The sequence below is a fragment of the Hemiscyllium ocellatum genome, chromosome 4 (genome assembly GCF_020745735.1).
Source record: "Hemiscyllium ocellatum isolate sHemOce1 chromosome 4, sHemOce1.pat.X.cur, whole genome shotgun sequence".
Taxonomy (NCBI): domain Eukaryota; kingdom Metazoa; phylum Chordata; class Chondrichthyes; order Orectolobiformes; family Hemiscylliidae; genus Hemiscyllium; species Hemiscyllium ocellatum.
In genome coordinates this window covers 132,174,175-132,201,406 of record NC_083404.1, presented here as the reverse complement: position 1 = coordinate 132,201,406, position 27,232 = coordinate 132,174,175, and the positions used below count along the sequence as shown (strand labels likewise).

At 44.1% G+C, this 27,232-nt stretch overlaps 1 protein-coding gene across 1 annotated transcript in view; it reads left to right on the top strand.

Annotated features, from left to right (window-relative positions):
• LOC132815252 (cadherin-7-like) overlaps positions 1-26,552 on the top strand; it is a 96,185-nt gene extending 69,633 nt beyond the window's left edge. The window contains exons 9-11 of the mRNA XM_060824066.1: positions 7,771-7,888; positions 22,174-22,425; positions 25,947-26,552. Of these exons, the coding sequence (XP_060680049.1) occupies positions 7,771-7,888; positions 22,174-22,425; positions 25,947-26,440 (864 nt within the window). The 3' untranslated portion in view covers positions 26,441-26,552. The remainder of the gene's footprint in view (positions 1-7,770; positions 7,889-22,173; positions 22,426-25,946) is intronic.
• The last annotated feature ends 680 nt before the right edge of the window (positions 26,553-27,232 follow it).

Here is a 27,232-nt window from a genome sequence, read left to right as displayed (position 1 = left end):
GAGCTGGGGAAATGAGCTCCCAGTTGCATGGCCTTTCAAACCCGAGCCTAGCCCCTCGTGACCTCAAACCTTGGCTCTGTGCTTCAGTGTTGCTCCGCTGCCTGAGCGGAGTATCGCGTGGGATTGCTTGGAAGAAATAACAGATTGACAAAATGTCACAGCAAACCAGTGACTTAAGTGCAGCGAGTGGTGAAGCAACATTCCAACGTATAGCTTGAACTGACACGTGTCGCTGTGACAGAGTTGCGGTGAATCTGTCACAAAATAGTGTTTCAAAGAAAGTGTTAGAGATGGCGGGGGGGGGGGGGGGGGGGGGGTAATGGCAAAGCAGAGAGAATGAGTATTGCTTTTCGTCTGGAGTGAGCTATTATCTTGAAAAATAAATGGTCACTGTTCAAAAAGGGTACGCATCAAATCGAAAGGAATGCCAGAAACCGGCAGGAGAGTGGGTCGAATCAGATTGGATCAGAAACAGGTCCTTTGACCCAACAAGTCCACACCGACCCTCCGAAGAGTAAACCACCCAGACATATTCCGCTACCCTAGATTTACCCCTGACTAATGCACGTAACACTGTGGGAAATTTAGCATGGCCAATTCACCTGACCTGCACATCTTTGGACAGTGGGTGGAAACCAGAACACCCGGAGGAAACCCACGCAGAGATGGGGAGAATGTGCAAAGAGAGTTTCCCGAGGTGGACTGAAATCCAGGCCCCTGGTTCCATGAGGCAACGATGCTAACCACTGAGCTACTGTGCCGCCCCTTATTGCTCCCAGATTACTGTCCTTAAGAGCCAAAGCGTGGCATAATTAGTTGAGTGGCTTCCATTCTGTGCCGTAAGGTTTGATGGAGGAATGATTAGGTTAATAGGATCATAGTTTGCCCAAAGTATTGCATAAACATTGCTATGGCTGTTCAAGCCTCGTGCACTCTCCAGCGGGGTCCTCACTCAGGGGTGAGTGCCACTTAAAGCTGTTTAAAACCAACCCACACCCTTGGAGGGGGAACTGCAGCAGTGAGTGGGAATGGCTCACCAAGTGTATCTGGAAAATGGCTGCAGGTGGGTGCTGCAGGGGTGGGAGAAATGTTCGCTGACATTGTGCAGCGCAGCGCTGAAGGGTTTGGAGCAGGAGTGAGACACGGAGAGGGGAGCCCTGTGGGACCCCCAGCCCCGGCTATCGCTGCCACTCCTCAAGGAGTCGAGTGCAGGTCAGTGGCGCCACGTGAGTAGTCAAGGTCAGTGAACCCCTTCTCAATCACCTTCACAGCCGCTCTGCATCCCTCATTGCCTGACTTCACTCACCAGCTAACACACTTTTCTCATTCACTCAGGGATGTGGGCGACACTGGCGAAGTCAGAATAACTTGCCTGGCCCTAATTGCCCTTGATCGGTTTTCTAATCAGGAAGGGAATCAAGGGTTATGGAGAAAAGACAGGATAGTGTGGTGTTGAGGGTTATCAGATCAGCTGCAATCCCATTGGCCAGCAGAGCAGACCTGATGGGCTAAATGGCCTAATTCTTCTCCAGCACCTTGTGGTCTCCCCTCTCCTCTTCCTTCTTGCTCTGAGCTACTCAGCATTGCCCTTGAAGGTGACCAGGACTGCACACAGTCCTCCAAACATGGCCTCACCCAATGACCTGTACAACCTCAACATGGCATCCCAACTGTGATACTCAAATCTCTGAGCAATAAAGGCTAGTGTGCTAAATGTCTTCTTAACCACCCTTTGATGCAACGTTCAAGGAATTCTGTACCTAAACCCCTTGGAGTGCTCAGGCATTGTGGCTTCAGTACTCACCTGAGCTTGTGTTATGATTCTGCACAACTTCATCACCATGAAGTCAAAACTTCAAAGGTTTTCCGAAAAGTACTCAGACAACACCTATCAAACCCACCTCCACTTCCAACTGGAAGGACAACAGCATCAGATATGTGGGAACACCAACAGCTGAAAGTTCCCCCCACCACACCCCAAGCCACTCACCATCCTGATTTGGAAATGGATTCTCATTTCTTCAGTGTTGCTGGGTCAAAAGCTTAGAATTTCCTACCTCATGGCATCATGGGTACACTGACAGTTCATGGACTGCAGCGGTTCAAGAAGGCAGCTCAGGAGCGGACATTTAATGTTGGCCCAGCCAGCGATGCCCATCTCCCAGGAGTGAAGGAAACGTAATTACCATTTGATGCCTTTAGCTTGAAGAACGAGGGATTGCAGGTGGGAGCAAGGTAGTAGGTTAGTTGGACACTCACAGTTTTGTTGAAGGGCGAAGCAGACTTCAAGGGCCAAATGGCCGACTGCTGCTCCTCTTTTCTATGGTTGGATATTTGGAAGCATTTGCAGCACATGGTTTATTTAGTGTGCTCTGAACTGTATTATATTCTGTGTATGTTGCATGCAGGTGTACATTCTGCAGTGTCCCTGAATCCCCATGTGTGCACTATATTTTGTGTACATTCTATAGTGTTGCTGAATAAACAAGTAAACACTATATTCTGTGTACATTACGCAGTATCCCCTAATCCTGATGTTTGCACTATATTCCGTGTACATTCTGCAGTCTCCCTTAATACCCACGTGTGCACTATATTCTGGGTACATTCTATAGTGTCACAGAATCCCCATGTGTGCACTATATTCTGTGTATATTATTCAGTCTCCCTGATTCCCCATGTGTGCACTATATTCTGTGTACATTCAGTAGTGTCCCTTAATACCCATGTGTGCACTATATTCTGTGTAAATTTATAGTGTCCCTGAAACCCCATGTGTGCACTATATTCTGTGTACATTCTGAACTGTCACTGAATCCAAACGTGTGCACTATAACGTGTGTACATACTTCAGTATCCATTAATCCCAAAGTGAGCACTATATTCTGTGTACATTCTATAATGTCCCTGCATCCCCGTGTGTGCACTATATTCTGTGTACATTCTGCAGTGTCCCTGAATTCCCATGTGTGCACTATGTTCTGTGTACATTCTGCAGTGTCCCTGAATCCCCATGTGCGCACTATATTCTGTGTACATTCTATTGTGTCCCTGAATACCTGTGTGCACTATATAATGTGTACATACTAAAGTGTCCCCGAATCCTCATGTGTGCATTATATTCAGTGTACATTCTGCAGTGTCCCCAATTCCCCATGTGTGCACTATATTCTGTGTGCATTCTGCAGTGTCCCTGAATCCCCATGTGTGCACTATATTCCTGTGTACATTCTATTGTGCCCCTGAATCCCCATATGTGCACTATATTCTGGGTATATTATGCAGTGTCCCTGAAACACCATGTGTGCACTATATTCTGTGTACATTCTATAGTGTCCCTGAATACCCCTGTGTGCACTATATTCTGTGTTCATTCTATAGTGACCCTGAATCCCAATGTTTGCACTATATTCTGTGTATATTCTATAGTGTCCCTGAATCAACAGGTGTGAACTAAATTCTGTGTATATTCTATAGTGTCCCTGAATCGTCATGTGTACATGATATTCTGTGTACATTCTATCGTGTACCTAAATCCCCATGAGTGCACTATATTCCCTGTACATTCTACGGTGTCCCTGAATCCCCATGTGTGCACTATATTCTGTGTAATTTATGCAGTTTCCCTGGATCCCCATGTCTGCACTATATTCTGTGTACATTCTATAGTGACTCTGAATCCGTGTGTGCACTATATTCTGTGCACATTCTGCAGTGTCCCTGAATCCCCATGTGTGCACTATATTCTGTGTACAATATGCAATGTCCCTGAAACCCCATGTGTGCACTATATTTTGTGTACATTTCTATAGTGTCCCCCAAACCCAATGTGTGTACTATATTCTGTGTACATTCTGCAGTGTCCCTGAATCCCCATGTGTGCACTATGTTCTGTATACACTTTGCATCTCCACAAATTCCCATGTGTGCACTATATTCTGTGTGAATTCAGCAGTATTCCTGACTCCCCATGTGTGAACTATATTCTGTCTATATTCTATAGTGTCCCTGAATCCCCATGTGTGCACTATATTCTGTGCACATTCTGCAGTGTCCCTGAATCCCCATGTGTGCACTATATTCTGTGTACATTTTGCTGTGTCCCTGAATCCCCATGTGTGATCTATATTCGGTGTACATTCTATCGTCTCCCTGGATCCCCATGTGTGCACTGTATTCTGTGCATATTCTATAATGACCCCGAATCCCCATGTATTTACTATATTTTGTGTACATTATGCAGTGTCCCTGAATCCCCATGTGTGCAGTATATTCTGTGTACACTTTGCCTGTCCCTGAGTCCCCATGTGTGCACTATATTTTGTGTACATTCTGCAGTGTCCCTGAATCCCCTTGTGTGCACTATATTCTGTGTAGATTCTGCACTGTCCCTGAGTCCCCATGTGTGCACTATATTCTGTGTACATTCTGCAGTGTCCCTGAGTCCCCATGTGTGCACTATATTCCCTGTTCATTCTATAGTGTCCCTGAATCCCCATGTGTACACTATATTCTGTATACATTCTGCAGTGTCCCATAATCCCCAAGTGTGCACTATATTCTCTGCACATTCCATAGTGTCCCTGAATCCCCATGTGTGTACTGTATTCTGTCTATATTTTAAAGTGTCCCTGAATTGTCATGTGTGCACTATATTCTGTGGTCATTCTATAGTGTTCCTGAATCCCCATGTGTGCACTATATTCTGTGTAAATTATGCAGTGTCCCTGAATCCCAATGTGTGCACTATATTCTGTGTACATTCTGCAGTGTGTCTGAATCCCCATGAGCGCACTATATTCCCTGTACATTCTGCAGTGTCCCATAAACACCAACTGTGCACTATATTCTCTGTACATTCTATAGGGTGCCTGAATCGCAATGGGTGTTCTATATTCTCTGTACATTCTATTTCGTCCCTGAATCCCAATTTGTGCTCGATATTCTGTGTACATTCTATAGTGTCCCTGAATAACCATGTGTGTACGATATTCTGGGTCGATTCTGCAGAGTTCCTAAATCTCCATGTGTGCACTATATTCTGTCTATTTTCTATAGTGTCCCTGAATCCCCATGTGTGCACTATATTCTGTCTATATTCTATAGTGTCTCTGAATCCCCCTGTGTCCACTATATCCTGTGTACATTCAGCAGTGTCCGTGAATCTCCATGCCTGCACAATATTCTGTGTACATTCCGTGGTGTCCCTGAATCTCCATGTGTGCACTATGTTCTGTGTACACTTTGCATGTACCTGAATCCCAATGTGTGCACTATATTCTGTGTACACTCTGCAGTGTCCCTGAATCCCTGTGTGTACTATATTCTGTGTACATTCTGCAGTGTCCCTGAATCCCCATGTGTGCTCTATATTCTGTGTACATTCTGCAGTGTCCCTGAATCCCCGTGTGTGCACTATATTCTGTGTACATTCTGCAGTGTTGAAAATGTGTTGCTGGTTAAAGCGCAGCAGGTCAGGCAGCATCCAAGGAACAGGATTTTCCTGTTCCTTGGATGCTGCCTGACCTGCTGCGCTTTAACCAGCAACACATTTTCAGCTCTGATCTCCAGCATCTGCAAACCTCACTTTTTACTCGTACATTCTGCAGTGTGCCTGAATCCCCTTGTGTGCACTACATTCTCTGTGCATTATACAGTGCCCTTGAATCTGTGTACATTCTGCCATTTTCCTCAATCCCCGTGTGTGATCTATATTCTGTGTACATTCTGCAGTGTCCCTGAATCCCCATGTGTGCACTATATTCTGTGTACTTTCTGCAGTTTCCCTGAGTCCCTGTGTGTGAACTAATTCTATGTACATTTTGCAGTGTCCCTGAATTCCCATGTGTGCACTCTATTCTGTGTAAATTCTATAGTGTCCCTGAATCCCCATGTGTGCATTATATTCTGTGTATATTCTATAATGTCCCTGATTCCCCATGTGTTTACTATATACTGTGTACATTCTGCATTTTTTTGAATCCCCATGTGTGCACTATATTCTGTGAAGATGCTGCAGTGTCCCTGAATCCCCATGTGTGCACTATATTCTGTGTACATTCTAAAGTGTCCCTGAATCCCCATGTGTGCACTATATTCTGTGTGCATTATGCAGTGTCCCTGACTCCCCATGTGTGCACTATATTCTGTGTACATTCTAAAGTGTCCCTGAATCCCCATGTGTGCACTATATTCTGTGTGCATTATGCAGTGTCCCTGACTCCCCATGTGTGCACTATATTCTGTGTAAATTCTATAGTGTCCCTGAATCCCCATGTGTGCATTATATTCTGTGTATATTCTATAATGTCCCTGATTCCCCATGTGTTTACTATATACTGTGTACATTCTGCATTTTTTTGAATCCCCATGTGTGCACTATATTCTGTGAAGATGCTGCAGTGTCCCTGAATCCCCATGTGTGCACTATATTCTGTGTACATTCTAAAGTGTCCCTGAATCCCCATGTGTGCACTATATTCTGTGTGCATTATGCAGTGTCCCTGACTCCCCATGTGTGCACTATATTCTGTGAAGATGCTGCAGTGTCCCTAAATCTCCATGTGTGCACTGTATTCTGTGTACATTCTATAGTGTCCCTGAATATCCATGTGTGCACTATATTGTGTCATTTCTGCAGTGTCCCTGAATCCCCATGTGTGCACTATATTCTGTGAAGATGCTGCAGTGTCCCTGAATCTCCATGTGTGCACTGTATTCTGTGTACATTCTATAGTGCCCCTGAATACCCATGCGTGCACTATATTCTGTGTAGATTCTGCACTGCCCCTGAATCTCCATGTGTGCGCTATATTCTGTGTACATTCTATAGTGCCCCTGAATACCCTTGTGTGCACTATATTCTGTGTAGATTCTGCACTGTCCCTGAATACCCATGCGTGCACTATATTCTGTGTAGATTCTGCACTGTCCCTGAATCTCCATGTGTGCACTATATTCTGTGTAGATTCTATTGTGTCCCTGATTCTCCATGTGTGCACTGTATTCTGTGTACATTCTATAATGCCCCTGAATACCCTTGTGTGCACTATATTCTGTGTAGATTCTGCAGTGTCCCTGAATCCCCATGTGTGCACTATATTCTGTGTAGATTCTGCAGTGTCCCTGAATCCCCATGTGTGCACTATATTCTGTGTACATTCTAAAGTGTCCCTGAATCCCCATGTGTGCACTATATTCTGTGTAGATTCTGCAGTGTCCCTGAATCCCCATGTGTGCACTATATTCTGTGTACATTCTAAAGTGTCCCTGAATCCCCACGTGTGCACTATATTCTGGGTACATTATGCAGTGTCCCTGAATCCCCATGTGTGCACTATATTCTGTGTAGGATTCTGCAGTGTCCTGGAGTGTCCCTTTTGAGTCTTGTTTGACAGAATGGCCCTGAGGTTACTTGTTGCACTGGATTGATCTTTCCAGAATACAATCCCAAATCCATGAGCTTTCTGTTTTACATTTCCACCATCTCAGCAATCTGCCTTCCTCCATGGCATCAGTCGCTGAAGAACAATCTCCTCAAGCTTTCTACCAGATCTGTGCGTCTCCCTCAGCATGTGTGCGGACTGGCAGTATCTCTCAGAGGGAGTATTCCAGCATTGGCTTTCAGATTCCCAGTGAAGCACAGTTCATCCCAATAATGATCCCTCACAGCCGTGCTACTCCCTGCTAATCAACACATGTTTAAACAAAGGGCGGGGAGATGTCTGTGAGCTCTGTGTTTCATCAGATCTCCTCTCTCTCTTTCTTTAGCTAATCCAAACCATCAGCGCCGTGGACGAGGATGAGCCATTGGAGGGACAGCGTTTTTACTTCTCCCTGGCTCCAGATGCTGCCAGTAATCCCAATTTTACTGTTCGAGATCATCAAGGTAGGACACAAGGAGCATGTCATAGTGAGTGGGCTTTGTTCCAACACAGGCATTGTGTGATGATCCCTGCTGTGTATGAGATTGAACTCCTGATACTCACTGGATTTTGCACCTTATCACCATGCTTCCTGGTGTGTGATTGACAATAATTGTGATGGATACAACAGGCACAGCAGCAACACTCAATCTCATCACTGGAAAAGCAGCTGTTGCAGCTGTTGCCTGTTCACCACGACCAAAAACACCAACTCCTTCTCCGCTGGAATACTGTAAATCAGCAGAGTGCTGGCAGCCTCTCCCTCTCCTTTCACTCCAGCACCCTTAGGATTATTGCTTCTGAAATGCAAACAATCTATCTGCATATTGGTTGGGACAGGATTTAATTTGCTGTGTATCTATTTGACATTCAGCTCCTCAGAACAGCCTTATAATGCTGTCACAGTTAGTCAGATGATGTTAATGTTTGATATTGGCTGGATTTTACTTCCTCTCTCTACAACTGCCTTCTCCTAGCTCCTCTCTTCCTAATTCTCTTCCGTTTACTCTCTCTTTCTCTCTGTCCCTTTTCCTCCGTCCTCCACTCCCTCTTTCTTACCATTTCTCTCTTCTTTCTCCCCTCATCTCCTCCTCCACTCTCTTTTTCCTTCTGTCTTCTTTCCTTCACTCTCTCTCGCCTCCTCTCTCTTTTCACCTGTCTTCCTCCCTCTTTTTCTTCCTTCCTTCACTCACTCTCCCCCCCATCTCTCTTGATCTCTCTTTCTCTTCTTCCTTCTCCTTTCTTTCTATCTTCTATCTTCTCCTTCTCCCTAACTTTCTTACTGTTTCTCTTCTTTCTCTCTTTCTTTCTCCTTCACTCTCTTCCTCCACTCCTTTCCTTCCCTTACTCTTTTTCTTCCTGTCTCTCATCTTTCTCTCTTCCTCTTCTTTCAAACTCTTTCTTCTTCCTCTCTCTTTCTCTCTCTCTTGCTTTGTCTCTTCTTCCTCCCCCCTCTCTTTCTTCCTTTCTCTCCCTCCCTCCCATCTCTTACCACCTTTCTCTCTCTCTCTCTCTCATGCTCTTTCTTTCTGTCTTCCTCTCTTCTTCTTTTCACCTCTTTTACTTCAATAATTGAGTAAATGCTATTGAAATCATTTATTGTTTACAGTGTGAGTACATATTAATAATTGACCTCTCTTTGAATGTATAGTTTATCCACAATGGAACTATTCACCCATTCATAGTTAGGAGGAAGGACCTTGTTCTCAAATGCGTTATCAACCGCTGAAATACTTTTTAAAGTACTCAGGAACTGTTTGAAAATATGACTCAAACTGAATCCATATCTCTTCATCCTAATTGCTTCACAAGATATTAAAGCCCACAATGAATGGCATATTGATGTGTAAAACACAATAAATCATAACCAGAAAGGAGCATTTATAACATTATAAAGCTGATTGCTTTTTAGATCATTGTCAGATTTAACACAAAGGAAGCTGTTTCTGTGAAGTAATTAGATCGATGGAGAATTTGACACGTTGAGATTTACATGAGATCTTATCAGGAGATGACTTTATACCTATGGCCCAATCAGGATGTGTAAACTGTAAAATCTATCTGGTGGTGTAAATGACATTTCTTCCTTGGAGGGATACTATAGCTACATCAATTATTCTTATAAATTTGATATATCAAGGTTAATTAAAGAAAAATATAATTCTAATGCTTCAGTTTTACCTCTTCCAAGTGTCTGATTTGACATAGGGTTAGCCTCACCAAACATCAGCTTTAATTTGAACCCATTTAGCCAAACTAGCTTTTTTTCACTTCTCTATCCTTTATTCTTCCCTCTAAATGTCATATTCTTTATCTCTTTTCTTTTATCTTCAATGTCCTCCATTCATTCTCTCTACTCCTCTCTTATCTCCATAAGACCTTAAGACATAGGAGTTGGCCCATCAAGTCCCCTCTGCCATTTAATCATGGCTGATGGGCGTTTCAATTCCAATTACCCGCATTCTCCCTATATCGAGGCTAAGAATTTATCAATCTCTGCCTTGAAGACATTTAACATCCCGGCCTCCACTGCGCTCAGTGGCAATGAATTCCATAGGCCCACCACTCTCTGGTTGAAGAAATGTCTCCTCATTTCCATTTTAAATTGAACCCCTCTAATTCTAAGGCTATGCCCATGGGTCCTAGTCTCCCTGCCTAACAGAAACAAAATTCCCAATGTCCACCCTTTCTAAGCCATGCATTATCTTGTAAGTTTCTATTAGATCTCCCCTCAACCTTCTAAACTCTAATGAATACAATCCCAGGAGCCTCTGCTGATCATCATATGTTAGGCCTACCGTTCTAGGGATTATCATTGTGAAACTCCGCTGGACACGCTCCCATGCCAATATGTCCTTCCTGAGGTGTGGGGCTCAAAATTGGACACAGTATTCTAGATGGGGTCTAACTAGAGCTTTATAAAGTCTCAGAAGCACATCGCTGCTTTTATAGTCCTACCCTCTTGAGATAAGTGACAACATTATATTTGTTTTCTTAATCTGGAACTCAACCTGCAAATCAACCTTTAGAGAATCCTGGACTAGCACTCCCAGATCCCTTTGTACTTTGGCTTTATGAATTTTTTAACTGATTAGAAAATAGTCCATGCCTGTATTCTTTTTTTCCAAAGTGAATACCTTTCACTTGCTCATGTTCAATTTCATCAGCCATTTCCTGGGCCACTCTCCTAAACTGTCTAAATCTCTCTGTAGCCTCCTCATCTCCTCAGTACTACCTACCTGTCCACCTAACTTCGTATCATCGACAAACTTCGCCAGAATGCCCCCAGTCCCTTCACCCACATTATTAATATATAAGTGAACAGCTGCGGTCCCAGCACTGAACCCTGCGCAACCCTAATTGTCACTAGCTGCCATTCTGAAAAAGAACCTTTTATCCCAACTCTCTGCCTTCTGTCAGACAGCCAATCCTCAATCCATGCCAGTAGCTGACCTTGAACACCATGGGCCCTCACCTTACTCAGCAGCCTTCCATGAGGCACATTATCAAACGCCTTTTGGAAGTATAGATAGATAACATCCACTGGATTTCCCTAGTCTAACCTACTTGTTACCTCTTCAAAGAATTCTAACAGATTTGTCAGGCATGACCTCCCCTGACTAAATCCATGCTGACTTGTTCTAATCTGACCTGGGCTTCCAAGAATTTAGAAACCTCATCCTTGACGATGGATTCTAGAACTCTACCAACAACTGAGGTTAGGCTAATTGACCTATAATTTTCTATCTTGTGTCTTGATCCTTTCTTGAACAATGGGGTTACAACAGTGATTTTCCAATCATCTGGGACTTTCCCTGACTCCAGTGACATTTGAAAGATCACAACCAACGCCTCCATTATTTCCTCAGCCACCTCCCTCAGAACTCGAGGATGTAGCCCATCGGGGCCAGGAGATTTATCAATTTTAAGAAATTTTAGCTTTTCTAGCACTTTCTCTTTTGTAATGGATACCATACTCAACTCTGCCCCCTGACTCTCCTTAATTGTTGGGCAATTACTCATGTCAGCCATTGTGAAGACTGACACAAAGTATCTATTAAGTTCTTCGGCTATTTCCTTATCTCCCATCACTAGCCTTCATGCATCAATTTGGAATGGCCCAATTTCTACTTTTGCCTCTCATTTGTTTCTTATGTATTGAAAGAAACTTTTACTATCGTTTCTAATATTACTGGATAGCTTACCTTCATATTTGATCCTCTCCTTCCTTATTTCTCTCCTTGTTATCCTCTGTTTGTTTTTGTAATTTTCCCAATCTTCTGATTTCCCAGTGTTCTTGGCCACTTTATAGGCTCTCTCTTTTTCTTTGATACATTTCCTGACTTCCTTTGTCAGCCATGGTTGTATAATTCTACCCCCCTCCACTGATAACCTTTCTTTTCTTTCAGATGAACCTCTGTACTGTGTCCTCAATTACACCCAGAAACTCCTGCCATTGTTGCTCTACTGTCTTCCCCACTAGGCTCTGCTTCCAGTCAATTTCATCAGTTCCTCTGTCATGCCCCTGTAACCCTGTAATTACCTTAATTTAACTGTAACACCATTACATCTGATTTTGCCTTCCCTCTTTCAAACTGCAGACTGAACTCTAACATATTATGATTACTGCCTCCTAAATGTTCCCTTACTTTAAGATCTTTTATAAAGTCTGGCTCATTACATACAACTAAGTCCGAAATAGCCTGCTATCTTGTGGGCTCCATCACAAGCTGTTCCAAAAAGCCATCCTGTAAGTATTCCATGAATTCCCTTTCTTTGGATCCACCAGCAACATTATTCACCCAGTCCACCTGCGTATTGACGTCTCCCATGATCACCATAACCTTGCCTTTCTGACATGCCCTATCTATTTCCTGGTACATCTTGCATCCCTGGTCCTGACCACTGCTGGGAGGTCTGTACATAACTCCCATTACGTCTTTTTTTCCCTTTGTGGTTCCTCATTCCATCCACACAGACTCCACATCATCTGACCCTATGTCATCCAGTGCCATTGATTTAATCTCATTCTTAACAACAAGGCAACCCCACCCCCCTCTGCCCATTTCCCTGTCTTTTCGATAAGTTGTAAATCATTGAATGTTTAACTGCCAGTCCTGAGCCCCCTGCAACCACGTCTGTGATGTTTAGCACATCAAAATCATTCACAATGATTTGTGCCTTTAAATCATCTGCTTTGTTACGTATTAATGAGCATTTAGATAAAGTGCCTTAATGCTAATTTTCTTATCCTCATGATTTCCAACTTCTCTCGTAATATGTCCTAAGTTATCATTCCTTTTTGCTTCATTCCTAGTCTGCCTTGAACTTACACCCTGCACATACACTAACCTGCTACTTATCTTTCTACTTGACTCCATACTCCCTGTTGCTTTCCTTTCCCCTCCCCACCGACTCACAAGTTTAAAGCCCGAGAGACCACCCTATTTACCCTTTTCACCATAACACTGGTTCCAGATCGGTTCAGGTGGAGACCGTCCCATCAGTGCAGATCTTTCGGTTCCAAAACTGATGCCAATGTCCTATGAAATAGAATCCCTCTTTCCCCACACATGTTTACTTCAGCTGCTGCCCATGTATATACCCAGCAGCCTCTGCTCCTAGCTGTGGCCTCTTCCTCTGCTGCTCCTTTAAAAAGAGAGAGTGCTCGTCACTCTCACCTCTTGACAAGTGGAGGCCCCGATGCCTCAAGTAAGTTTTTATTAACAGTTTTACTCACCTTCCCAGCAGTCCTCTGCTCCTCACTCTCACCTCTCGACAAATCTCCCTCCGCCTCAGGTCATTCTCTTCCTCCTTTCTTCCATTGTTCCCTTCCTCATTGATGGAATTGGAATTGTCACACAACATAAGTTTCCACTGACTTCTCTGTTCCCCCATAATAACTTTCATAGAAACCTCCCGATCAGAATGAGAGAATTGAGAATCATTGCTGAAATGTTAGCTCATGCATATGTTTATCTCAGTCAAACAAACTATTCCCAAAGCTGGCATTACATGAAAAGATCTGATGAGCAGATATTACTCGAAATATCAACCCTGTTTGCTTCTCCTGGAAGCATTTTAAATCAGACAGTAAAACTGTGTCCAGAAATACAATGTTGTATCTGACCGAGTTCTGAAACAGACAATTGACCAAAATCCTCCAACCACTGTATCCTCAGAGTACACTCTATCCAGTTGGAACCATTGAATCAGATAAAATTTACAAAATGGTTGGCTTGGTGCTCAACACCAGGGACCCCGGGTCAATTCCCGTTTGGGGTGGTCATCTATGCAGAGTTTGCATATTCTCTCCGTGTCGGCGTGGGTTTCCTCCGGGTGCTCTGGTTTCCTCCTACAGTCCACAGATCTGCAGCTTAAGTGAATTGCCCCTGCTAAAATTGTCCATCATGTTCAGGCATGTGTAGGTTAGGTGCATTAGTCAGGGGTAAATGTAGAGTAGAACATAGGGAGAGGCCATCATGACTGAATAAACTAGCTGGCCATTCTAATCTGATCTACCCACACCCAGTCTGTAGACTATCCACACCCGGTCTGTAGTCTACCCACACCCGGTCTGTAGTCTACGCACACCCAGTCTGCAGTCTACCCACACCTGGTCTGTAGTCTACCCACACCCGGTCTGTAGTCTACCCACACCCAGTCTGTAGTCTACCCACACCCGGTCTGTAGTCTACCTACACCCGGTCTGTAGTCTACGCACACCCAGTCTGCAGTCTATCCACACCTGGTCTGTATCTACCTACACCCGGTCTGTAGTCTATCCACACCTGGTCTGTAGTCTACCCACACCCGGTCTGTAGTCTACCCACACCCGGTCTGTAGTCTACCCACACCCAGTCTGCAGTCTATCCACACCCGGTCTGTAGTCTACCTACACCCGGTCTGTAGTCTACGCACACCCAGTCTGCAGTCTACCCACACCCAGTCTGTAGACTACCTACACCCAGTCTGCAGTCTATCCACACCCGGCCTGTAGTCTATCCACACCCGGTCTGTAGTCTACCTACACCCGGTCTGTAGTCTACGCACACCCAGTCTGCAGTCTACCCACACCCAGTCTGTAGACTACCTACACCCAGTCTGCAGTCTATCCACACCCGGCCTGTAGTCTACCCACACCCAGTCTGTAGACTACCTACACCCAGTCTGCAGTCTATCCACACCCGGTCTGTAGTCTACCCACACTCGGTCTGTAGTCTACCCACACCCGGTCTGTAGTCTACCTACACCCGGTCTGTAGTCTACGCACACCCAGTCTGCAGTCTATCCACACCTGGTCTGTAGTCTATCCACACCTGGTCTGTAGTCTACCCACACCCGGTCTGTAGTCTACGCACACCCGGTCTGTAGTCTACCCACACCTGGTCTGTAGTCTACCTACACCCGGTCTGTAGTCTACGCACACCCAGTCTGCAGTCTACCCACACCCGGTCTGTAGTCTACCCACACCTGGTCTGTAGTCTACCCACACCTGGTCTGTAGTCTACCCACACCCGGTCTGTAGTCTACCCACACCCGGTCTGTAGTCATGTAAGTTCTAGTACCTCAAGGGCAGATCCAAGGTCCTTTCAAATGAGTTGAGGATTTCTACCTCAAACATTAAAGTGGACAATGAATTCGACCCCTCAGCATGACAAATATTTTCCTCATGTCCTTTTCTAATCCTTCTGCTGACCACCATAATTCTGAACCCCCAGTAATCAACCTCCATGCTAGATTTTCCATGTCCATTCTATCCAAGTTCCTTATTATTTGTACACTTCGACTAAGTCATCGGTCAGTCTCATGTGTTCTGGGGAAACAACCCCAGCCTCTCCAACCTTCACTCAGAGTTGAAATTTTGAAGCAGTGGCAATATTCCCGTAAATCTCATCTGGACTCCCACCAGAGCAATACCATCCTTCCATTGATGTGGTGACCAGAACTTGCACAAACACCAGCTGTAGTCTAACCAATGTCTTGTAGGAATTACATAGGAATTAAGAATGGGAGTAGGGAATTCAGCTCTTTGAGCTCGCTCTGGCATTTAACATGATCACGGCTGTTCATATCCTGGTCTCAACTTTAGTCTCCTGTCTGCTCCCCACAGTCCTTTTTCTTTTCATATTCATTTTGTGGGTTGTGTGCATCACTGACTGAGCCAACATTTATTGTCCATTCCAAGTTGCCCCTTGGGAAGGTGGTGGTGAACTTCCTTCTTGACCCACAATGTCATGAGGGAGGTAATTCCAGAATTTGGACCCAGCCACATTGAAGCAACAGTGATATATTTCCAAGACAGGATGGTGAGTGGCTTGGAGAGGAACTTGAAGGTGGTGGTGTTATCATGTATGTGCTACCCTTGTCCATCTGGATGGAAGTGGCCATGGGTTTGGATGGTGCTGTCTGAGGATCTTTGGTGAATTTTATCCTGCTTTTCAACAGAAGCGTATCTATTGCTTTCTTGAGTCTGGATTAATTGAGTAAAAAGTGAGGTCTGCAGATGCTGGAGATCAGAGCTGAAACGGTGTTGCTGGAAAAGCGCAGGTCAGGCAGCATCCAAGGAACAGGAAATTCAACGTTTTGGGTATAAGCTCTTCATCAGGAATTGATTTCCTGATGAAGGGCTTATGCCCGAAACGTTGAATTTCTTGATTAAATGATTCTGCCTCCACTGCGCTCTGGGGCAGTGAGGTCCATTGACTGACAACTTCTGAGAGAAGTAGTTTCTCCTCATCCCAGTTTCGAACCTACCTGCCCTCACTCTGTATTTATGATCTCTTGTTTGAGACTGCCCCACAAGGGGGAGCATTTGTTCAACATCCACCTTATCAAACCCCTACAGCATTTTACACACATCAGTCAGATCCATCCTTTCACTCTTCTGAACCCCAGCAAGTACAGGCCCAAGCTATTCAAATGTCCCTTGTATGACAGTCCTTTATCCTTGGAACCAACCTGGTGAACACCCTCCTAACTGCCTCCAGTACCACTATATCCTTCCTCATGTAAGGAGACCAAACTGAACACAATATTCCAGCTGTGGCCTTGTGCATTTAATTCCAACATTTCATCTCTGCTTTTCTATCAAATGCCTACTGAATAAAAACATCCAGATGCCTTTGTCACTTTCACAGACTTATGCATACCAAAGTTTCCCACTTAGAGGCATAGTGTATTACAGCACAGTGCAGGCCCTTTGGCCCTCGATGTTGTGCTGACCTATGGAACTAATCTGAAGCCCATCTAACCTACACTATTCCATTATCATCCATATACCTATCCAATGACTATTTAAATGTCTGTAACATTGGTGAGTCTACTACTGGTGCAGGCAGGGCATTCCATGGCTCTACTACTCTCTGAGTAAAGAAACTACCTCTGATATCTGTCCTATATTTATCACCCCTCAATTTAAAGCTATGTCCCCTTGTGCTAGCCACCACCATCTGAGGAAAAAGGCTCTCACTGCGCAACCAATCGAACCCTCTGATCATCTTGTACATCTCCATTAAGTCGCCTCTCAACCTTCTTCTCTCGAATGAAAACAGCCTCAAGTCCCTCAGCCTTTCCTCCATACCTGGCCACATCCTAGTAAATCTCCTCTGAACTCTTTCCAAAGCTTCCGCATCCTTCCTATAATGCAGTGACCAGAACTGTGTGCAATCCTCTAAATGTGGCCGTACAAAGAGTTTTGTACAGCTATAGCATGATCTCATGGTTCCGAAACTCAATCCCTCTACCAATAAAAGCTAACACACCATACGCCTTCTTAACAAACCTATCAATCTGGGTGGCAACTTTCAGGGATCTATGTGCATGGACACTGAGATCTCTCTGCTCATCTACACCACCAAGAATCTTACTGTTAGCCCAGTATTCTGCATTCCTGTTACTCCTTCCAAAGTGAATTACCTCACACTTTTCCACATTAACTCAACTTGCCACCTCTCAGGAGAAAGTGAGGACTGCAGATGCTGGAGATCAGAGCTGAAAATGTGTTGCTGGAAAAGCGCAGCAGGTCAGGCAGCATCCAAGGAGCAGGAGAGTCGACGTTTCGGGCATGAGCCCTTCGTCGACGTTTCGGGCATGATCTTCAAAGATGCCTTCCTTGAAGAAGCTCTCTTCCTCCCTCTAAAAAAAAAGAAAAACTGCTGCACTTTTCCAGCAACACATTTTCAGCTCTGATCTCCAGCATCTGCAGTCCTCGCTTTCTCCTAGAAGATTTTAACCTACTGCAAATCCTCTTGCAAGGATGTCTTCCTTGAAGAAGCTCTCTTCCTCCCTCTACAAAAAAAAGAGAAGGGCTCATGCCAGAAATGTCGATTCTCCTGCTCTTTGGATGCTGACTGACCTGCTGCGCTTTTCCAGCAACACATTTTCAGCTCTTGCCACCTCTCAGCCCAGCTCTGTAGCTTATCTATGTCACTCTGTAACCTACAACATCCTTCATCACTATCCTCAACTCTACTGACCTTAGTGTCAACTGTAAATTTAATAATCCATCCATCTATGCCCTCATCCAGGTCATTTATATAAATGACAAACAGCAGTGGACTCAAAACAGATTGTTTTGGTACCCCACGAGTAACTGAACTTCAGAATGAATATTCTGATAAGCCTTTCCTGATGAAGGGCTTATGCCTGAAACGTCGAATTTCCTATTCCTTGGATGCTGCCTAATCTGCTGTGCTTTAACCAGCAACACATTTTCAACTTCAGAATGAATATTGCCCATCAACCACCACCTAACTGTCTTTTTTCAGCTAGCCAATCTCTGATCCAAACCACTATATTGCTCTCAATCCCATGCCTCTGTATTTTGTGCAATAGCCTATCGTGGGGAACCTTATCAACTGCTTTACTGAAATCCATTTACACCACATCAACCACTTTACCCTCATCCACCTATTTCTCATCTTCTCAAAGAACTTAATAAGGTTTGTGAAGTACGACCTTTCACAAAACCATGTTGACTATACCTAATCAAATGATTCCTTTCTAGATGATTAAATATCCTATCTCTTATCAACCTTTCCAAAGCTTTACCCACAACCAAAGTAAGGGTCACAGGTCTAGAAATTTAAGGGTTGTCTCAACTCACCTTCTTGAACAAGGGAACAACATTTGCTATTCTCCAGTCTTCTGGAACTTCCCCTCCCTGTCTCAGTTTATTTTGTGCTCCCTAGCTTTGTTTCTATCCACATGAGATCAACATTTTACTTCTCTAGATTAAATTCAATTTGCCATGTTCTCACCCACTCAACCAAGCCATTGACATTTTCCTGTAGGTGTCAGCCATTGCTTTTAATCCACACCCCAGTCATTTTTTGTGTCATCTGTAAAGGTCATAATCATGCCTCCCCTATTTTAGTCTAAATCTTGAATATATACCAATAACTGCAAGTGATGCAGAACTGAGTCGGAGCAAATTACTACAGATGCTGGAATCTGTACTGCAAACAAAAAGTGCTGGAGGTGTCACAGCAGGTCAGGCAGCATCCGTGAAGAGAGATCAAGCTAACGTTTTGAGTCTAGCTGACTCTTCATCAGAGCATCACATAACCGAGTCCTGTGAACACCACAGGAAAGTACATTCCATTCTCAAAATCATCCATCGGCCATTACTCTTGGATTCCTATCGTTGGGCCAGTATCCGATCCAACATTTCACATTTCACTGAATCCCATGGACTTTAATTTTTCTTAACATTCTACCATGTGGGACTTACTACAATTCGTACCGTCAACATCCACTACATTACCCTTATCAATTCCCTCTTGTTATTTCCTCAAAATGTTCAATTTGATTAACAAGATACAAGTTCCCTTTAACAAAACCATTTGGGTTATCTCTGATGTTCCAGGGAAAATAGCCCCAGCCTATTCAGCCTCTCGCTGTAGCTCAAATCCTCCAACTATGGCAACATCATTGTAAATCTTTTCTGAACTCTTTCAAATTTCACAACATCTTTACTCTAGCTAGGAGATCGGAATTGAATGCAGAATTCCAAAAGTAGTCTAACCAATGTCCTGTACAGCCGCAACATGACCTTCCAACTCCTGTACTCAATGCACTGACCAATAAAGGCAAGCGTACCAAACGCCTTCTCCACTATCCTCTCTACCTCTGACTACACTTTTAAGCAACTATGAACCTGCACTCCAAGGTTCTTTATTCAGCAACACTCTCCAGGACCTTACCATTGTCGAGTGACATTATCAGGCAGAAGTGGGTACTGCAGATGCTGGAGATCAGAGTCAAGGTTAGAGTGGTGCTGGAAAAGCACAGCAGGTCAGGCAGCAACCGAAGATCAGGAAAATCGACGTTTCTGACATTTCACCATTCCTGATTAAGGGCTTTTACCTGAAACGTCGATTTTCCTGCTCCTCTGATGCTGCTTGACCTGCTGTGTTTTTCTAGCACTACTCTAATCTTGAGTGACATTATCATTACACCAATGTCTACTCACACAGTACAACCCTTCCTGGTGTTTTATGAACCTTCGAGTAAAAAGTGAGGTCTGCAGATGTTGGAGATCAGAGCTGAAAATGTGTTGCTGGTTAAAGCACAGCAGGTTAGGCAGCATGTTCCTTGGATGCTGCCTAACCTGCTGTACTTTAACCAGCAACACATTTTCAGTTTTATGAACCTTCAAAGAGCTGATTTCCTTAAGTATTTCCCTTCCCTTTATGCTTATTTTTGTGGTTTCACACTCTCCTCATTAACTGTAATGTCCATATCATTCCCATCCTTTTTGAAAATTACTCATTTCAAACCATGCCCACATCTTCCGCATCCACATACAAGTTACTATATACATCTCGGAGAGCCCAACCCTTACCATCATCAACCTCTTTAGATTTTCTTTAATTTTACCAGCTGACATACCTTCATATCTTCTCTTCGCATTCCTGATTTAACTTTATCATTTTACCCTGTACTTTCTCTGTTCCTCCAAGTTTTCCAATTAAGCACTTCCTTTGAGATTGAGTTAAGCTTTGATTTTTTTTCTGCTTTATCTTACCCAGCATGCTTCTGGATAACTTGGGACTCTGGAGCTGGCCTTTCTCATTGTCTACCTCACTCATCCATCCATTCATCCGTTCTCTCATCTTCAGACTGGAGCTTCAAATTTACCACACAGCAGCTAATGTTGTAAATGGGAATAAGTCCAGTGCTCCCCTGACTCTTCCCCATCCCTGATACAGTTCCCTGAGAGGGCCACTGACCAAGACCCCCAGAGAAATGCATTGAGTGAGGGGAATCTGTAAGCACAGTGGCTATCCAGTTATCATTGCTGTTGCTTGGAAGATTAAGCTGGAGAAATACAGAGGTTTCAACAGGATTACCTCATTCTTTTTTTGGGTAGACGTGTTACCTTTGTTCTTCCTTTTTGAATCCAATTTCACCTCTCTCTAGAACTCACTGAAGACATCCTAGATGCTTAAATTATGTTTCTCATGAGCACATCAATGCTAATTCATTAAGAAATGAAAAGTGGCATTAGTTTTACGCCCCCCCTCCCTTGTTCCATCTCTTAACTCAACACTCTCTTGACTAACTGTTTCCCAATGTGGTCTTACAAGTAAAGAGGAACCTTGATTATCCAAAGGACACGGGCAGGGAGTATTTTGTTTGGTTAATCGAATTCCAAATAATCGAATGCCAGATGATGTTGTTTAGCCAAGCATCAGGAGCTTGCTATCTTGCTGGAAATTCCAATACTCGGATAATGAAATCCTGGATAATCGAGTTTCCTCTGTACTTATCTCCTGCATTCTATAGATTCAATATCAACTAAATTGTACCCTGACACGTTCAACCCTGAGACATCCCGGGAACAACTTCTCATTACTTCATTAAGTGAAAAGAACTAAAAAATGTAATCATGTGAGATTAAAGTGAACACAATTCATGCTGATACGTGTGTGTGTGTCTGTGTGTGTGTATATGTGTGTGTGTGTGTGTGTGTGTGTGCGCGCGCGCGCGCGTATGTGTGCATGTCCACATGTGTGCGTGTGTTCGTGCGTGTGTGTGTCTGTGTGCACGTGCATGTCCGCGTGTGTGTGCCCATGCATGAGTGTGTGTGCCCATGCATGTGAGTGTGTGTGCCCATGCATGTGAGTGTGTGTGTGTGAGTGTGTGTGTGTGTGTGTGTGTGTGTGTGGGGGGGTGGGGGGGACCAGCTGAGGGGATCCTGTTTTTTTCCTTCTTTATTGCTGAAGCTGGTTACCTGTTTAACTGTGTGCTGCAGCGACGTCAAGTCTGTTTCTCACACAAGTCCCGAGGTATTAACTATCTCTAGGAAATGAAATGGAGCTGGCAGGTCATCAAATGATTGGTTCTCCTGAGTGGGATGTGATGGTGACGGTTGGAATCAAAGGCAAAGTTGACAATAAGCTGCTCGCAGAGTGACGTGCCACTGTGTATCAGTCAGTCAACAGTACTCTGAGTGGTTTGTTAGGCTATCCCCCCCAAACCACTGAGTGATGAATTCATAGTAACATCACTGTATTAAGCAGACAAAGTGCATGGGATATCAAATCTGGCATTTTGTAGAATCTTATAACGCAGCCATCGGATCCTTATGATTCAGATCAAGCGGGTTTTATTGTTGGTGTATTGTTGATGTGCATTTGAGGGGCTGAATGGTCTATTCTGCTCTGTATTTGTCTGTTCATTCCATCCGTCACTGCATTTATCAGCTGAACTTGTTTTCCTTTTGATCATCCTTACCTGTCAGATAACACGGCTGCTGTTCTGACACAGAGAGCTGGTTATAGTCGAGGAGAGCAGGCCGTACACTTCTTGCCCATCCTGATAGTGGACAATGGGGCTCCATCACTGAGCAGCACCAACACCCTTACCATCCGAGTGTGTAGGTGCAATAACAATGGCGTCGGCCAACTGTGCAATGCTCATGCCTTCTTCCTGCCCGCTGGCCTCAGTACCGGGGCTTTAATTGCCATCCTCATCTGTGCCCTGATGATACTGGGTGAGTAATCTCGCAACTGGTCGTGTCACCATCGTGTCAGCCAATGAATTGAAAGTGGGGCAAGATTGGAGTCTTGCCAATCCCTGATTTATTGGTGCTGTGTCCTTAACTAACGTCCAAAGAGGGGAGATACTGAGGGAGTGTTTCCCTGGCTGGGGAATCACAAGATTATAGGGTGGTAGTGTCTGAGTTAATCATCTGCAGTCAGAGGGTAATGTTCTGGAGGTATGTGTTCAAATACTATCATGGTGAAACACGAATTCATCATAGTACATGGTAAAATATTAATTCAATGAAGATCTGGCTGAAGAGGCCACCATTGTTAGAAAAAAAACATCCGGCTCATTCATGTCCTTCAGGAAATACAATCTGCTGTCCCCTTACCCAATCTGACCAACACATGACTCCAAACCTGGTTCTCCAACTGTTCTCCAGACAATTGAGGATGGTCAATGAAACTAGTCTAGCCCCAACACTTAAGTCATAAGACAGAATAACAAAAGAGAAAGTGAGGACTGCAGATACTGGAGATCAGAGCTGAAAATGTGTTGCTGGAAAAGTGCAGCAGGTCAGGCAGCATCCAAGGAGCAGGGGAATTGACGTTTCGGGCATGAGCCCTTCTTCAGGAATGGATGGTGACAAGATTCTTGAGTTTTGTTGGAGCTACATCCACCCTGAAGAAGGGCTCATGCCTGAAACGTGAATTCCCCTGCTCCTTGGATGCTTCCTGACCTGCTGTTAATATTAAAGGAATAAGGGGAAATTGTTTATGACAAAGAAATGGATGAATTCCTTCATTCTTTGAAATTATTCAACCCGGAGTGTTGCGGATTCTCTGTCATTGAATTTATTACACGCTGGGGAAGCATGTCTTTGAGGGAATAAAAGGGACATGGAGGAGTGGGGGGTGTTGGTGGTGGATGAGGTAGGGTCAGGGTGGGAGTGGGGAATAGGAGTTAAAACCCGAGATCAACCCTGATCGCATTGATTGTTGAATGAAGCACGCCATTATCTTTTCCAGCTCCTCTTCCGATGTTTTTAATGGACATGGGACGAAAGATCTCACAAAAATGATCACTTTTACCCTCCACTTCAATCCATTCTTATCGGCAATCAACTTTAAATGATTTTAACAATTACCTTTTAAATAAATATATAAGATGACTCGTCAGCTTTGATGGAATATGACAGTAAGCTTTGTCGTAATTTATTATTAAAAATTGGATTCAAAAGATTTTCAGGTTTGCTTCCAAAAGAATCAATTTAATTTATATCGCCTTCTCAAAAATCTGCAAACAAACACAATTCACAGAACATGGTGGAACAGGAGATTGTGTGTGTGGTCTGTTTTGATTGACAGGCGTCAGTACAAAAGATCATGGCAACATGAATTGCACTGTCCTGTAACTGCATTTACGTATCTGCAATCGTTTGCTGCAGTTAAGCTGAATTTGAGGAAGTTGCACTGAATTAATTTAACAATGTGACCGAGCAGAAATGCCAGGCTGAAGAGTTTAATTTCGACAAAGCAAATTCAGCGAATGCATGATATTCTTCATTATATCAGGAGACACTGAATAGGCTGGGGGTATTTACCCTAGAGCGTCGGAAGCTGAGAGGTGACCTTATAGAGGTTTATAAAATCAGGAGGGGCATGGATAGGATAAACAGACAAAGTCTTTTCCCCAGGATAAGGAAATCCAAAACCACAGGGGAGAGGTTTAAGGTGAGTGGGAGAGATTTAAAAGTGGGAAAGATTTAAAAGGGACCTAACCAATAACCTTTTCAAGCAGAGGGTGGTGCGTGTATGGAATGAGCTGCTAGAGGAAGTGGTGGAGGCTGGTACAATTAGAACATTTAAAAGGCATCTGGATGGGTATAGGAAGGGTTTGGAGGGATATGGGCCAAATGCTGGCAAATGGGACAAAATTAATTTGGGATATGTCGCCAGCATGGACAGGTAGGGGCCGAAGGGTCTATTTCCAAGCTGTACATCTCTATGAATCCATATGAACCTTGTTTATTGGTCATCTGGGAATCGGCTGGGCAGCCAATTTGTGATGTGGAGTGATGCCAACAGTGGTGGGTTCAAATCCCACACTGGCTGAGGTGACCATGAAGGACTTTTCGAGTCAAACTCTGTCCTCACCTGAGGCATGGTGCCCCTCAGGTTAAACCAGCACCAGTCATCTCTCTCTCTCTTTCTCTCTCTCTCTTCCCCTCTCTCTCCAATGCTCTGCTAGGATTAAGGCAACTTTATCTTTTAAGTTGAAGGACATTGTAACTGTAAGTGTAATTACAGGTTCGTGGAAGGGAAAGTCCTGCAAAACTTCGATGTAACTTTTAATGATCCAAAGTGATCTTTTATAAGAAACAGTCATTTCTAAGTTTGACTGTTTTTCATTTCCATTGACAGAATTCCACCGAAGCAACAAAGTTGACAACACAATAGCAGCTCAGGGGAAATTTGAATGAAGACATAGTTGTGATAACTTTGGAGATTCTGAGCAAAGAAAGCCTAGTTATCCTCCTGGCTCTTTCATAATTGCACAGAATTTGTTGTTTGGATCATCATATTTTTGCATATTCCCCTGCTCACGGCCGCATTGCAATCATGTTATGTATTATTCACTCTGCAGGTGAAAAGATTTCATGAAGCAAATGTATTGGCCCATTTCTATTAAAATTGCCTTTATAAACCACCCAACAAGCATTTTGCAGTGAGCAATTCGCACGGAGGCTAAACTTTCCAAACGTCTTACACACATGGAGAAATGATGTGGTGGTGCCAGTGTTGACAAAGTTAGAAGTCACATGACTGCAGGTTATAGTCCAACAGGTTTGTTTGAGCTTTTGGAGCATCGCCAATATTTCCAGAATTATCCCTGGTACCTTTCTTAAAGAAAGGAACATCTGAGAACTGGCTATTTCCCGCTCTTGCCTGAGGCTGAGGAGGATATAAAGTTCGTTGTCAAGGGACCATCACTCTCCTCCCTTGCCTCCCTTAGTTTTCTAGGATAGATCCCATCAGGCCCTTGTGATTTATCCACTTTAATGCTTTTCAAGACACCCAAACCCACCTCCTTCTTGATATCGACATGCCCTAGGCTATTAGCTTACCCCTCCCTAATCTTGCCATCACTCACCTCCTTCTCCTTGTTGAATGAGTTGGATAAGTGTAATATTTTCAGAAGTTTTCTCTGGAAGAAAGAAAGTTAAGGCATGTGTTGCAACAAAGGAAAGGGTCAATTTTATTCCCTTTGAATCACCAATAGTCACTGTGCACATTATTTGGGTCCAACTTATACAAGCAAGTGGAGCAAGTGGGACTTGAACAGTTTGGTAACACTAGGGAAACTTTACCTTTTACCTGAGCCAAGGGGTAGGGTCATTAACACAAGACCCCATCCAATGGTCACCATGTAATGCGTTTGGGTAACAATGCAGACAAGCAGGAGATTAGTTAGTGTGTGCAGTGCCATTAGCTACCCTGACCATTTTTCTTCCTGTTTCCTCCTCAGCATTTGTGTTTCTCCTCCTGGTACTCCGACGGCACAGGAAGGACCCTCGCTTTGCCACCGACTGCGACGACATCCGCGAAAACATTGTCAGCTACGACGACGAAGGTGGGGGTGAAGAGGACACGGAAGCGTTCAGCATGGTCACCTTGAGGAGCTCTCAGGTCAGGCGCGGCTCCAGAGCAAGGAGGGGCGTGAAGTCTGACATTCCGTCAGCTTACAGGCAGTCGCTCCGTGGGATGCCGGATCAAGCTGTCTTCCGAGAGTTTGTCAGGGAGAGGCTGAGAGAAGCTGACTCTGATCCTTCAGCTCCCCCGTTCGATTCTTTGCAGACATACGCATTCGAGGGGACCGGCTCAGTCGCTGGGTCCTTGAGTTCTTTGGCTTCGTCCTGCTCGGGTTTTGACGATTATTACGATTACCTCAGTGACTGGGGGCTATGCTTCAATACGTTGGTGGATCTGTACGGGGATAATGGAAATCACCCAGATACATGAAGCAAGGGAGGGAGAAGAGCATTGAAATTTCAAGGCAAGGGATATTCTTCTGATTTTGCAATTCTAATGTCAAGCCTGCCCACCTCTGCAAGTGTCTATTGAACGTTTCACCCCCAGGAATTTTCTATTTGTTTCTTTTAAATTATTGTTGCAGCCCACCTGAGTTTCTGAAATACTGGTCCAGCCATCTGAACCCCAATATCTAAAAGTTGCCTGTAGTCAGGTGGTTTGCAGAATTCTTTACCCTGTGTTGGAGAAATTGCAAAATCTCTGAATGAGTCATCTGAATGAGATATGAGCTTTTAATTGGAAAGTGTTGAGGAGATACCTGTCTTCCCAATCCATTCCCATTCCACATCTGGTCTAGATTTTGGGATTTCTGTTACTAACAAAATAATGAAGTGACATCTTTATCAGGAAAGTCCTGGACTTGATGAACGTGAATTCAAGAGTACCAATAAGACCAGCCTCAGATCACTCTCCAAATGTACTCTTTGCACAAACTGCAGAAAAGTAGGGTTTAGTCAGGGGATGGAGCAGGTGTGGATCAGCTATCACATTCCTGCTTCTGAGCCCAGAAGGATGTGTAGCTAACATTCCCTCTTTAGGTTATTGAGCACTCAATGCAGAGTGGCATCCCCAGTGGAGCATTGTGGAAGTGCTGCACTGGCAGAGGTGCTTTCCTTCTCATGAGATCTTTGCACACGAGCGTCAAAGATCTGACTCGTTTATCCCTTCCTGGATGCTCCTTCGCCCAGATTATTTCATCACTGTTATTTGTGGGATCTTGCT